The 12,166-nt window shown below is 38.4% G+C and overlaps 3 protein-coding genes and 1 non-coding gene across 6 annotated transcripts; 1 reads left to right on the top strand and 3 right to left on the bottom strand.

The window, feature by feature from the left end:
* Positions 1-2,179: 2,179 nt before the first annotated feature.
* TRNAG-GCC (transfer RNA glycine (anticodon GCC)) lies at positions 2,180-2,250 on the bottom strand. Its single transcript has one exon. It is a non-coding gene; the product is annotated as a tRNA-Gly (tRNA).
* A 351-nt stretch (positions 2,251-2,601) lies between these two features.
* On the top strand, positions 2,602-5,652 carry CPFTSY (signal recognition particle receptor protein, chloroplast (FTSY)). Its single transcript, XM_048120126.2, has 11 exons — positions 2,602-3,016; positions 3,260-3,364; positions 3,467-3,540; positions 3,614-3,672; positions 4,053-4,090; positions 4,367-4,487; positions 4,570-4,638; positions 4,726-4,808; positions 4,893-4,961; positions 5,116-5,178; positions 5,295-5,652. Exons 1-11 carry the CDS (start codon positions 2,693-2,695, stop codon positions 5,406-5,408), a joined length of 1,119 nt encoding a protein of 372 aa, XP_047976083.1. The 5' UTR covers positions 2,602-2,692; the 3' UTR covers positions 5,409-5,652.
* A 458-nt stretch (positions 5,653-6,110) lies between these two features.
* On the bottom strand, positions 6,111-8,055 carry LOC125219340 (uncharacterized). Of its 3 annotated transcripts, none has more exons than XM_048121289.2 (3): positions 7,713-8,050; positions 6,980-7,126; positions 6,111-6,482 (listed from the first exon to the last, which is right to left on the bottom strand). In XM_048121289.2, the coding sequence occupies exons 1-3, from the start codon at positions 7,947-7,949 to the stop codon at positions 6,339-6,341; spliced, it is 528 nt and encodes a 175-aa protein (XP_047977246.1). In that variant the 5' UTR covers positions 7,950-8,050; the 3' UTR covers positions 6,111-6,338. The 3 variants fall into 3 exon arrangements, with proteins under 3 accessions (XP_047977246.1, XP_047977248.1, XP_047977247.1); XM_048121291.2 differs by having other exon boundaries at positions 6,464-6,590; positions 7,713-8,054; XM_048121290.2 differs by lacking the exon at positions 6,111-6,482 and adding an exon at positions 6,594-6,686 and having other exon boundaries at positions 7,713-8,055.
* Positions 8,056-11,202: 3,147 nt separating this feature from the next.
* On the bottom strand, positions 11,203-12,166 carry LOC125218907 (uncharacterized). Its single transcript, XM_089063741.1, has 3 exons — positions 11,945-12,166; positions 11,573-11,719; positions 11,203-11,501 (listed from the first exon to the last, which is right to left on the bottom strand). Exons 1-3 carry the CDS (start codon positions 12,140-12,142, stop codon positions 11,355-11,357), a joined length of 492 nt encoding a protein of 163 aa, XP_088919867.1. The 5' UTR covers positions 12,143-12,166; the 3' UTR covers positions 11,203-11,354.

Genomic DNA, 12,166 nt, shown 5'->3' with positions numbered 1-12,166 from the left:
CGGGTCGAACAACGACCTAAATGTTCTCAATTCCTCGCCCCTTTTCAACGAGCGGATCAACGGATTAGGCCCCTCCATCGAATTCACGGCCAATGGCAATGTGCATAACATGGGGTACTACCTGGCTGACGGCATCTATCCGCAATGGCCCGTGTTTCTGAAGACGATCAGATGCCCACTCGGAGATAGAAGAAGGTATTTTGCCCGAGCGCAAGAGTCTGCGCGCAAGGATGTGGAGAGGGCATTTGGGGTGCTCCAATCGCGATTTGCACTGGTAAAGGGTCCGACGCGCTTTTTCTACCAGGGGGATATTGCCGATATCATGTATGCGTGCATCATCATGCATAACATGATCATCGAAGATGAACACGAAGGCGTCCTCGACGTCACCAACGACCCAAGTGTTGCATCATCGAGTCACGGTGTCTCAACCGAGTCCGCCCGCCAGGGTGTACCGCACAACGAACATGAACGGTTCCAGGCGTTCATGGACATACACCAGAAGGAGGCCCATCAAGCACTACAACACGATATCATCGAAGAATTGTGGGCAAATAGAAACCGCGCCCACCGCCCTTGAATTTTTTTTTCTTTGAATTTTTTTTTTGATTTTTTATTTCCATTCGTGTACTTTTTTTTTTTTTAATTTTCTTCGTTGTAATGTGTACCCGTGTTTAATACAACGAACTTTATTACTATTTATTTGATTTATCTTTATAAATTAAATAAGCTAGCTTTATTATATATAAAAATAAAACAATTAAATTAGTGATGATGTAAAAATGAAATGTTGAGTTAGGGAGAAATAAGGGAGAAATAAGGGAGAAACCATTGTAGGGGTTGGCTAAAAACTGGGGATAAAATGTGATGCTGATGTGGCGCTGATGTGGCAGGAGTTAGGGAGAAATAAGGGAGAAATAAGGGAACTCCATTGGGAGTGCTCTTAGGCGCCATTATTCTCTATATTCTAAGCCTGTTGATTTCTCAGTACCTACATTTTCCTTTTAAAACTCCTTAAAAATAGAAAAAAAAAAAAAAAGTAATATGTACTGAAATGGTAGTAAAATGTAAGTTTGAGAAATGACAAGTGATATTTTTATATTTGAATTTTATGAATATTATTTATGAAATCTAAAGGTTTATTACTTTACATATATTACTTTTATGTATTTTTATAATTAATTTTATTGATGTTTTATATGGAGTATTATTTATTTTAAATATCTCAAATATTTCCACTTACTATTACTCCCTCCGTCCCACATAATTTGACACACTTCACTTTTATCATTTTTGGTAGTGACCCCATATTCCACTAACTCATTCATACTCACATTTTATTATAAAACTAATACTTTAAAAGTAGGATCCACATCCCACTAACTTTTTCAACTCACTTTCCATTAGATTTCTTTAAAACTCGTGCCGGGTCAAAGTGTCCTAAATTATATGGGACGGAGGGAGTATGTCTTTTACAAACCTCATTGATGAATTAAAACATGACTTGTTTACAATTAAACTAATGGACTCATATATTGTACGAGTCTACACTCAACTCAAATTAAAATTGTATGTTGGGCTTTATCTTGGTCAAATAACAAATACTATTATAATATTATTTTGTTCATATTTGATTATTTACAATATTATAATTGAATAATTTTCACTATAATATACTACTATTAACCGTCAAATTCTGCATGACATCGAGTTACATTCAATATATGTATTGAGAGAGAATGAGATTATATTTATAACTTTCTAAATAGCATTACCACCGGATTATATAAAAAAAAATCACGATAATAACATAATTTGAGAATATACTTAAAAGAGATTACGATCATGTTTTTTAATTGCATATAATATTATGTTATTAATGGAAATGCTACGAGTTGGGACTATTACACAAACCGTTTCCCATTTCATACTTCTTTGATTGTATCTAAATTTAATAAACAAAGTATATAACACATTGTGATTTTAAAAAATCGTAATTACTATATCACAAACCTATAACATATTATTAACCACATATATTGTCATGGACGAGATTTTACAAAAAATAAAATAAATAAATAGGTGACCCTCTACTGATAACTAAATCATTGTCAATTAATATAAATTGTAGGTTTGTGAAAAGCTAAAAAAAACTTTTTGAACGAAAAATAAATTTATCTGCACCAGCCGGGAATCGAACCCGGGTCTGTACCGTGGCAGGGTACTATTCTACCACTAGACCACTGGTGCTAGTTACTTTGTTGATTCGTTTAAATAAATATAACAAGTTGGAAGTTAAATTTCAATTCGATTAAACTTATTGTAGAAACTAAGCTTGCATAAATAGATTTATTAATCAAATTGGGGATAAGATTGTTTTATCAATCAACAAAATGATTTAAAACCCTGAAATTAAACTTAAATAATAGTATTTGATTAATCATGAAAATTTTCTTACCATTCTTGAGTAATAGACACAAAACACGCCTATATAGTTCATGAAAAGCAACTAAATATAAACATTTTCTCACTTAACACCCACAGTCATATCTAATTGATAAATTAAATTAAATATGCATAGCCTTAGTCATATTTCTTGGGTGTATTTCATTTGAAAGAGCATACGGCGACGTATGATGGTGAAGTTGTAACTCTATCCAGTCTGGTCTCATCAACAAGCCAGAAATCAAGAATGTCATCTCCGTCTGGGCTCTCGCCCCTCCCCTCGAAACCGCTGCTGCCGCCGCCTCGGGCCACTTCCTCCGCCACTCTCCTCCACTTTCCATCCGACCACCAATATGCTTTCTCTTCCAGAGCCTCCCGCTTCAAGTGCTCCGCGGGAGACGCCGGCTTCTTCACCAAACTCGGCCGCTTAATCAAAGAAAAAGCCAAGAGCGATGTCGAGAAAGTCTTTTCTGGCTTCTCTAAAACTAGAGACAATTTAGCTGTTGTTGATGAGCTTCTGCTCTACTGGAATCTCTCCGACACCGACAGGGTTTTAGATGAACTCGAAGAGGTCCAAGATTCTACCTTTCTTCTTAATTCAAGCACCCCCAATTTTGTTAACATTATGATTTTGAAATTACCAATATTCCTTGCTCTTTCTAATTAGCTGCATTAGTTTGGGGTAGTTATCTATCTATCTATCTATACTTGAATGAGCATTTGTTTTCATGTAGAAAATGTGATTTCTGCACATTTTCAGATTTCTAAATGTGGATGTATGGAAAATTGTCATCTTTCCTGTTTTGAGGTGTAGGTGTTGTTAGTGGCTGATTTTGGACCCCGGATTACTGTAAAGATCGTTGATAGCTTAAGGGACGATATATACGCTGGCAAGCTCAAGTCGGGGCCAGAAATCAAAGTAATCATTTTCCAGATTTATATTCACATTAGTCAGAATGATCAGTAATGTTATGTTTCTCAATGCATTCACATTAAGTAGACTTGCCTCTGTGATTTCTAGGATGCTTTAAAGAAGAGTATATTGAATTTGTTGACGGCAAAGGGACTTAAAACCGAGTTGAAGTTGGGCTTCAGGTCAGACGTTAGTTCAAATAACAATGCTCATACTGAAACTCTGATATGGTGGCTAACATATGATTTTAATTAGGAAACCAGCTGTTGTCATGATAGTTGGTGTCAATGGAGGTGGTAAAACTACATCTCTTGGTAAGTTTTATCAAAATATCATGTTCATGCTGTGAAAACAATTTTTATGCTTTCAAAATGCATTCCTCCTTTTCCCCGATTTGCACATGGAGTTAGGATTAAATCTTGATGGTTAGTTTGTGACCACAGTCGTAGTCAATTATCCTGTTTGTGCTTGTTGGTTGGTGGCCGGGAGAATTTCTTGCCCCGTTTTTCTATGTTAAATGACTAGCCACTGAGTTGCTTAATATCGATGGGGCACCCTTGTGTCTATGGTGTGCTATTTTCGTCGTTCTAGAATGACTTCTGTATAACTTTTATGGTGCTATCCATTGTAAGTCTGTTGTTTGTCTGACGACATTGATAAATAATATCGAGCTTCGATTGTTTTCTTGATGCAGGAAAGCTGGCCAATAGATTTAAAAATGAAGGGACCAAAGTGAGTTGATAATTTTCTTGTTACTATCAGATCAATAACTTGTAATGTCATCAAATCCTTTGGTCAATAACTGTGGATTTTTGAAGCGACTCCATATGTGCGTATAATTCATGTGATGGAGTACCGAGTATGCTTCTAAGACGCCTTAGTTGTTTTCTCTTCGAGGAATTTTTTTGTAGAAAAATGCATTGAGCTAGTCGTATGTGCTACTTAATCATATTCAAACTTGGATAAATATTATCTCTCATTCCATCGGGTACTTTTAAAAAATGGCAGGTATTGTTGGCTGCAGGAGACACATTTAGAGCAGCTGCAAGCGATCAATTGGAGATATGGGCTCAAAGAACGGGTTGTGAGATCGTCGTAGCTGGAAATGAAAATGCAAAGGCAGCTACAGGTAATCGAGTGCCTGTCTACAGTTGAAATTTACCAATGCAGTGGTCTATTCCAACACATGATCTTGAAGTTTTCATGAGTAGTTCTTTCGCAGGCTGTTAAACGGGGTAAACTAGAAGGTTACGACCTTGTTCTGTGCGACACCTCTGGACGTAAGTTTGATTGCCTAATTTCACTTGATGCCCCACACTTGGTGCGAAGCTCTTATTAAGATGATATTGCTTATCCGTAATTGACAGGTTTGCACACTAATTACAGCCTTATGGAAGAATTGATCGCGTGCAAGAAAGCTATTGGAAAAGTTGTTCCCGGTGCACCCAATGTTAGCACTCTCCACTTTATTTAGCCCTTGAGACTTTTGTGATGCAAAAAATATGTTATAACCGTGATTTCTCGATTTTGGCAGGAAATCCTGCAAGTGCTGGACGGAACAACTGGTTTGAACATGCTTCCACAAGCAAGAGAATTCAACGACGTAATACATTTCCCTTTACTAGTGGGCATTTTTCTGATTGATTTGTGTTTGGCTACACTTACTTTAGACAACATATAAACCTCAGCAACGTATAAGATCGATGTTTAAGATGTAATATCACAAGAGCTTATTTCGCCAAACACTTGAATGCCAGGTTGTGGGAATTACTGGTTTGATTTTGACCAAACTTGATGGCTCAGCAAGGGGTGGCTGTGTGGTAAGTTTTTCAAAGATGTTAGGTTTGCATTCTTTTGAATGAAATTCTTGTACGTTTTGTCCAAGTCACTAGTAACGTAAGCTGATGTTCATTTGTTTAATGTATTGGGCTCATAGGTGAGTGTAGTTGATGAACTCGGAATACCTGTGAAGTTTGTTGGTGTCGGAGAAGGCGTGGAAGATCTCCAACCATTTGATGCTGAGGCATTCGTCAACGCAATATTTCCATGAAATTTTGTCAGCAGAGAGACTGTAAATTTTATGTGGTCTTAAAGAAGGAAGTCTCAACAACTTGCACTTGTATCTTTAGATCGAGTTTTGGGGTCTTATTTCGTTGTAGATTTGTGAATTTTGCAACCGGATCAACTTGGGACCGGAATAAAAGGGTTTCCGGCAAAGATTATCTTATGATTGTTTGAATATATGCATAGCTTGATTAATCTTAGAGAAGTATATTATCTTTCTACCACTTCAATTTATTCTGGAAATTGAGTTCTGGTTGTAGTACGTATGTGGAACTGAAAATGAAAATTTGAAGCCTTCAAAGCATTTACTTTCTTGCTTGAAATATATGTAAGAGAGTTTAAATGCACTACTTTTGCAATTTTAACACAAGCTTTGAAACGTTGCAAATAAATGTATGTGAGATATATTGTAGAAATTGTGGGCATGGAGGTTATAGAATGATCCGAAGTGGAGGAAGTGTTATTAGTATACATCATATAAATAAATGCCGATTTAAACATTTGCAAGAGGTATTTTATTGTGTAATATCTCACATTTTCTATTACATTCTATAATTTCATAAAAAGATATCGATTCCATGACATGCACTTTAGCTATCATATATATGCATTCAACTTCCAAGATTACGAGAAAAAACCAACTTAAAAATAGAAACGTAGTTTACACACCATATAATTGGAAAACAAGTTTAAATACTAAATGAATATCATTTAAATACTACTCCATCATAGAAGCATGTTCAAAAGCAGGTCAGAGATATGAAAATTCTTGAGCATGGATCATAAAATAAACCATGGTTGTGTTCCATCAAACAAAGTACTATAAACACATACCCCTTCCGCTTTGCTAGTATGTCTAATCGAATGTATACTACATTAACAATGCCCCATTAAGTAGAGTATGGGAATAATAATCTCACAAACTCGACATGGGCATATTGTAGAATGTGGCCCGAGTCAAGAATGCCAGCCGCCCTGATTCCTTTAGGCGGAAATTAACTGCAACCACTGTTACGTTTCTCCCGGTCCTCACTACATTCGCATCAATGATTACTTCAGCCTGTGACATGAGTCACGAGTCAGCTGAAGAAGACAGATCCAATTATGTTAAAGATGCTTATTGTGAGAGAGACTTCAAACTACTGGAGGTTCCTGTGGTGGAAGTCACCTAATAGTTTCACCACTCTTAGACGAATCTTGGTGTGTAATGTTCACATTCACTCAAACGGAAATGAGATACAGTTGCAATTGCAGGTAAAGTCAACTACAAGAACATGGAGAGAAATACGTGTTCATGGGATTGAATCTCACAACACAATCCTAAATGGATAATCATGTGATAATTAGTCATAGCTACACTCTCCAACTAAAATAATCTCACAACTCAATCCTAGACTACATCTCATGATTATTTTATCTAATAAACTGAATAGCCACGTAGAAGACTAAAAAAGTACTATCATCTTTTTATCCTTTCCACACCTTTCAGTGCCAACATATTTCAAAAACTAGTGTCGAGTAAAATGAGCATCCGTGTTTATATCCTTAAGAACTCACATTATGTGGAGCAGCAGAGAGATATGAGAGGCCAAGTTCTCCAAGGAAGAGATCTTTGTCGTCTCCAACGACTGTTCTAGCACAAGCAATGGCAACCCTCTCAGCAACAGCCCCAACTGCACCTCCATGCATTCCACCATATGCATTCTATGCGTCCAACCAGAATAGTTCAGTCAAGTGGGACAAAATCACAAAAATTAACTCAAAACAATCCACATTCATGAAAAGAAAACAAGCTAGAATGATGAATTTCAAGAAATTAGCTTACAGATAACCAACAAATTACTTACAGAAGCCAGGCTGCCTAATTTATTAGCTGAGAATTCCATATTACATGAGCTGGGCGATGATCATTTCTAAATTCTAAGTAACCATATCTAGCTCATAGTAGCTCTTAACTAGTCAATCACAATCGTGTTAAATACTAGCAACCATCTCGTTTAGCAGATGCGTTAATTACCCAGCCCTTTACTGATGAGGTTAGAAAAACTAATTTATCAGCAAAAATGATGGTAAAATTTACAAGATCAAGTAAATTCATTCCCTCTCCAAAAGCATCGGAGGAAAACTAAAACCTAATATGTACCTAACATTTCATCCGAATTACTAGTTTTTCCCCAATTTCCCAATTAACCTAGAATTTGGAGACCCGCAGAGATAAAGATACAGAAAATCCGAGAATCGATCAATAAACTATACCAATAGATTGAGAGAAATCGGCGGAAAGGATTACCAAAATTGGAGCTTTGACATGGAGAAAGCAGGAGATTTTTCCCCTTTGGATAGAAGTGACCTTAAGTCCTCCTCCTATAAGGTAGGAGAAAGAGTCGTCAACGTTGTGCTGTGGTTTGATTGTTTGAGCGACTCCCATACGCTTCAAAAATTCAGCGATTGCTTCGGAGTATTCTGTTGGTACATCACTAGAGACTGAGGCAGCTGCCACCGCCGGAGATTCTTTTATTGTGCTCATTCTCTCCCTCGCTCTCTCTCTCTCTCAATTCCAATTTCCAACCAACCACTTTCAACCTATGCACTATTGGCCTATTCTGCTCGTTTCATTTTTTCTTATTATGAAAATAGCTTTACATTTCTTGTTAATTAGAGCACTCCCAATGGAGTTCCCTTATTTCTCCCTTATTTCTCCCTAACTCCTGCCACATCAGCGCCACATCAGCATCACATTTTATCCCCAGTTTTTAGCCAACCCCTACAATGGTTTCTCCCTTATTTCTCCCTTATTTCTCCCTAACTCAACATTTCATTTTTACATCATCACTAATTTAATTGTTTTATTTTTATATATAATAAAGCTAGCTTATTTAATTTATAAAGATAAATCAAATAAATAGTAATAAAGTTCGTTGTATTAAACACGGGTACACATTACAACGAAGAAAATTAAAAAAAAAAAAAGTACACGAATGGAAATAAAAAATCAAAAAAAAAATTCAAAGAAAAAAAAATTCAAGGGCGGTGGGCGCGGTTTCTATTTGCCCACAATTCTTCGATGATATCGTGTTGTAGTGCTTGATGGGCCTCCTTCTGGTGTATGTCCATGAACGCCTGGAACCGTTCATGTTCGTTGTGCGGTACACCCTGGCGGGCGGACTCGGTTGAGACACCGTGACTCGATGATGCAACACTTGGGTCGTTGGTGACGTCGAGGACGCCTTCGTGTTCATCTTCGATGATCATGTTATGCATGATGATGCACGCATACATGATATCGGCAATATCCCCCTGGTAGAAAAAGCGCGTCGGACCCTTTACCAGTGCAAATCGCGATTGGAGCACCCCAAATGCCCTCTCCACATCCTTGCGCGCAGACTCTTGCGCTCGGGCAAAATACCTTCTTCTATCTCCGAGTGGGCATCTGATCGTCTTCAGAAACACGGGCCATTGCGGATAGATGCCGTCAGCCAGGTAGTACCCCATGTTATGCACATTGCCATTGGCCGTGAATTCGATGGAGGGGCCTAATCCGTTGATCCGCTCGTTGAAAAGGGGCGAGGAATTGAGAACATTTAGGTCGTTGTTCGACCCGGCTATACCAAAATAAGCATGCCAAATCCAAAGCCGTTGGTCGGCAACGGCTTCAAGAATGATGGTGGGATGCGTACCTTTGTAGCCGGTAGTAAACTGGCCTCGCCACGCGGTTGGGCAGTTCTTCCACTGCCAGTGCATACAGTCGATGCTGCCGAGCATCCCCGGAAAGCCGTGGGTCCTCCAGTGCCAATCCAGTAGGAACTGGCAGTCAGCTGCGTCCGGCGAGCGAAGGTAGTGCTCCCCAAATATCTCTCGCACGCCCTGACAGAAATTCTTCAGGCACTCGTTGCCAGTCGTCTCGCCGCATTGCAGATACTCATCGAACATGTCGGCGGACCCTCCATATGCCAACTGCCGGATGGCAACAGTGCATTTCTGTAGGGGCGATAGTCCGGGCTTCCCTGCTGCGTCTCGCTGGAGCCGGAACTCGGGGTAACGCGCGGACAACGCATTAACAATGCGCAGGAAGAGGGAGCGGCGCATTCTGAACCGGCGACGAAATACATCTGCCGGATAACGTGGTTCCTCCGCGAAATAATCGGCGAACAGCCGATCGTGCGCACCAGTGTGGTTGCGAGGGATGTATCGGCGCCGCCGGCGGATTGGCCGTTGGGGGGGTGGCTGCTGCATTCGAGCGATCTCGCTTTGTATGCAGCGGGAGATATAGTTGTTGATTGGGTTGTTGGCGAAACCCGCTACATCCCATCCGGTGGGAGCGGGAGGTACCTCTTCTTCGGAAGAAGAATGTGATATTTCCTCGTCGGACTGAGCACGAGACGATGAATCAGAACTCATTTAATAAAGATGGAGAGAAAAAAGATTGAAAATTTGTGTGAATGAAGTTTGTGGGTGATGAATGGAGGAAGAGGATGAAATATTTATAGGGGTGGGATAAAATAGCCGTTCGGCCAAAAAAAAAAAAAAAAATTTTAAAAATCGCCGATTATCGCCGAGCGTCGCCCACAGTGGCCGGCGATCGCTCGGCGATAATCCGGCGATAAATCGCCACTCGGCGAAGCAACGGTAACATTATCGCCGAATTATCGCCGACTTCGCCACAATGGCCGGCGATAATTCGGCGATAATCGGCGATTTATCGCCGAGAATTCGCCACCTCCATTGGGAGTGCTCTTAGGACTATATTTACCCACTACTGATATAGAGTACTAAATGAGCATTTAGATTTATAAATGACTAACAACTTCATTCGCCCTCGATTAAATGACCCAGTCACTCATAACTAATAATAGGGCCCAATCTATTCAAATTGAGTTTAATTTGAATCTAAAATTTGGTTGGCATTAGATTGATTTTCTTTTTCTTTCTATACGACCAACGGTATATTTTAAAATTCAACCAATCCACAATTAAAATTAATTTTTTTAACTAATGTGATAAAATAAAATATAAGGTATTTGGACTTCTCTGAGTTTTTCACATTTACACATACTAGTAAATTGTTTGAAATTGATTCTAAAATTTTAGGATTGGATATTTCACAAATAATTCAGTTTGATTCAAATAATTTTTTCTTTAAAATTCGTTTTTTCAGAATAACTTTAGGAACCATTTTAAACCAAAATCTTAGTAGGTGTGAGCAAATGAAACAAAATGGGCATAATATTATTTTACGTGGTGTAATGAGAAAACTAAAATCATTATAGAATAAGTCTAATGACTACTCTTCATGTGATTATTTGGTTTTTGGGTAGAACCTACGAATTACTTCATAGGATCAGAGCGGATTATCCACTGAATGCTAAATTTAATTGACCTAACAATATATCCATAGACGAAAACTGAAAAATAATTGTCCCAAGAGTATATCGAGGGTCTAAATTTGAGTTAATCGGATAGAGAGCGGTTGGTCTAATCCGATAAAAAAAAAACCAACCCCTTCAAGATGAACCTTGAAGGATTTGAGCAAAGATATTAACATAGGAAACAAAAATAACAATAAGTAGTACTCCTTGATGTAAAAAGATAACTTAAACTACTAACATAAATTTAATGAACTACGGAGTATATCATAGTAATCAATTGATTTTAAGAAAGAAATCGGTGAAGTCAAACCAAAAAACAGAAAAAGAAATCAATTCCTATCAATAGGGCCTACAGGGAATAAAAAAAACTCATGATAAAACACATTTCAATACCAATTGTAATAGAAAAAGAAATAGAAATAGAAATGGCAATGGCATATTATTTGAATAGTTTTGAGCCAGTCGGCCGACTACTCACGTTGTACTAACTCATTCTACTCACAATCATTCTACTAATTTTTTTTACCCACTTTTTTTAATAAAGGCAAACAATTTCTTAAAACAATTCACAAACGACTAGAAAGGTGCAGGCTGTAAAATGTAGCGCGACTCAAGTAGAGCAGTCGCCCCGTTTCCTCTGCCCGGAAACTAACCTCAACTATTGTCCGCTTATTGTGGCTGCTTACCAGAGACGCCTCCACAATCACTTGTGCCTGTCAGTGTGGCACAAATTAAATTACTTAATTCTCAAAGCTGTTGAATTAATTAAAATGTGGAAACTCACATTACGCGGAGCTGAAGAGAGATAAGAGATGCTAAGCTCTCCAAGGAAGAGATCCTCATCTGTCCCAACTACTGTCTTAGCACAAGCAATAGCAACCCTCTCTGCCACTGATGCTACTGTAAGACCATGCAGCCTTCCAACTCCATTCTACATATCAAATCAAATTCTCCCATCAATTTCAACAGCAGCTAGGATCCAATTTTAAAGGTGGTGAATTCTATTGCAATTTCAAGTTACATTAGGCAACATCAACATATACATTCCGAATCAGATCTGAGAAATAAAAAAATTACACAGAGAAATATATACAAAGAATGAAAACATGCAGCCAATTTCAATTTGATCTAAAAAAAGAGATTAGATTGGGTATACCAGAACGGGGGGTTTAGCAGTGAGAATGCAGGAGATTTTGGCCTTGTGAAGGGAGCTGAGTTTGAGAGCTCCGCCTACAACTTTGGAGTAAGCGCCCTTGACGTTGTATTCTGGTTTGAGTGGGGTGAAAAGCCCCCATTCTTCCAGAAATGCCATAACTATTTTGTAGTCCGTCGCCGGAATTTCGTTGCTCGCCATACTTCTTCTTCTCGCTCTGTTGCA

Source organism: Salvia hispanica, chromosome 1, assembly GCF_029641045.1.
Source record: "Salvia hispanica isolate PSC_SH4W2 chromosome 1, Shi_PSC_v1, whole genome shotgun sequence".
NCBI lineage: Eukaryota > Viridiplantae > Streptophyta > Magnoliopsida > Lamiales > Lamiaceae > Salvia > Salvia hispanica.
Note: the sequence above shows the minus strand (reverse complement) of the source record. Positions and strands in the feature narration are given on the sequence as shown.

Bases quoted from the DNA above. Each gene is read 5' to 3' on its own strand.
- LOC125218907 (XM_089063741.1), bottom strand. From the start codon at position 12,142: ATGGCGAGCAACGAAATTCCGGCGACGGACTACAAAATAGTTATGGCA. The intron at 11,720-11,944 runs GTATACCCAATC...TTTGATATGTAG, and splicing joins CTGCTAAACCCCCCGTTCTG to AATGGAGTTGGAAGGCTGCA. The intron at 11,502-11,572 runs GTGAGTTTCCAC...CCACACTGACAG, and splicing joins TCTCTTCAGCTCCGCGTAAT to GCACAAGTGATTGTGGAGGC.
- CPFTSY (XM_048120126.2), top strand. From the start codon at position 2,693: ATGTCATCTCCGTCTGGGCTCTCGCCCCTCCCCTCGAAACCGCTGCTG. The intron at 4,809-4,892 runs GTTAGCACTCTC...CGATTTTGGCAG, and splicing joins TTGTTCCCGGTGCACCCAAT to GAAATCCTGCAAGTGCTGGA. The intron at 4,962-5,115 runs GTAATACATTTC...CTTGAATGCCAG, and splicing joins AAGCAAGAGAATTCAACGAC to GTTGTGGGAATTACTGGTTT.
- LOC125219340 (XM_048121289.2), bottom strand. From the start codon at position 7,949: ATGAGCACAATAAAAGAATCTCCGGCGGTGGCAGCTGCCTCAGTCTCT. The intron at 7,127-7,712 runs GTAATCCTTTCC...TTGGACGCATAG, and splicing joins ATGTCAAAGCTCCAATTTTG to AATGCATATGGTGGAATGCA. The intron at 6,483-6,979 runs GTGAGTTCTTAA...CTCATGTCACAG, and splicing joins TCTCTGCTGCTCCACATAAT to GCTGAAGTAATCATTGATGC.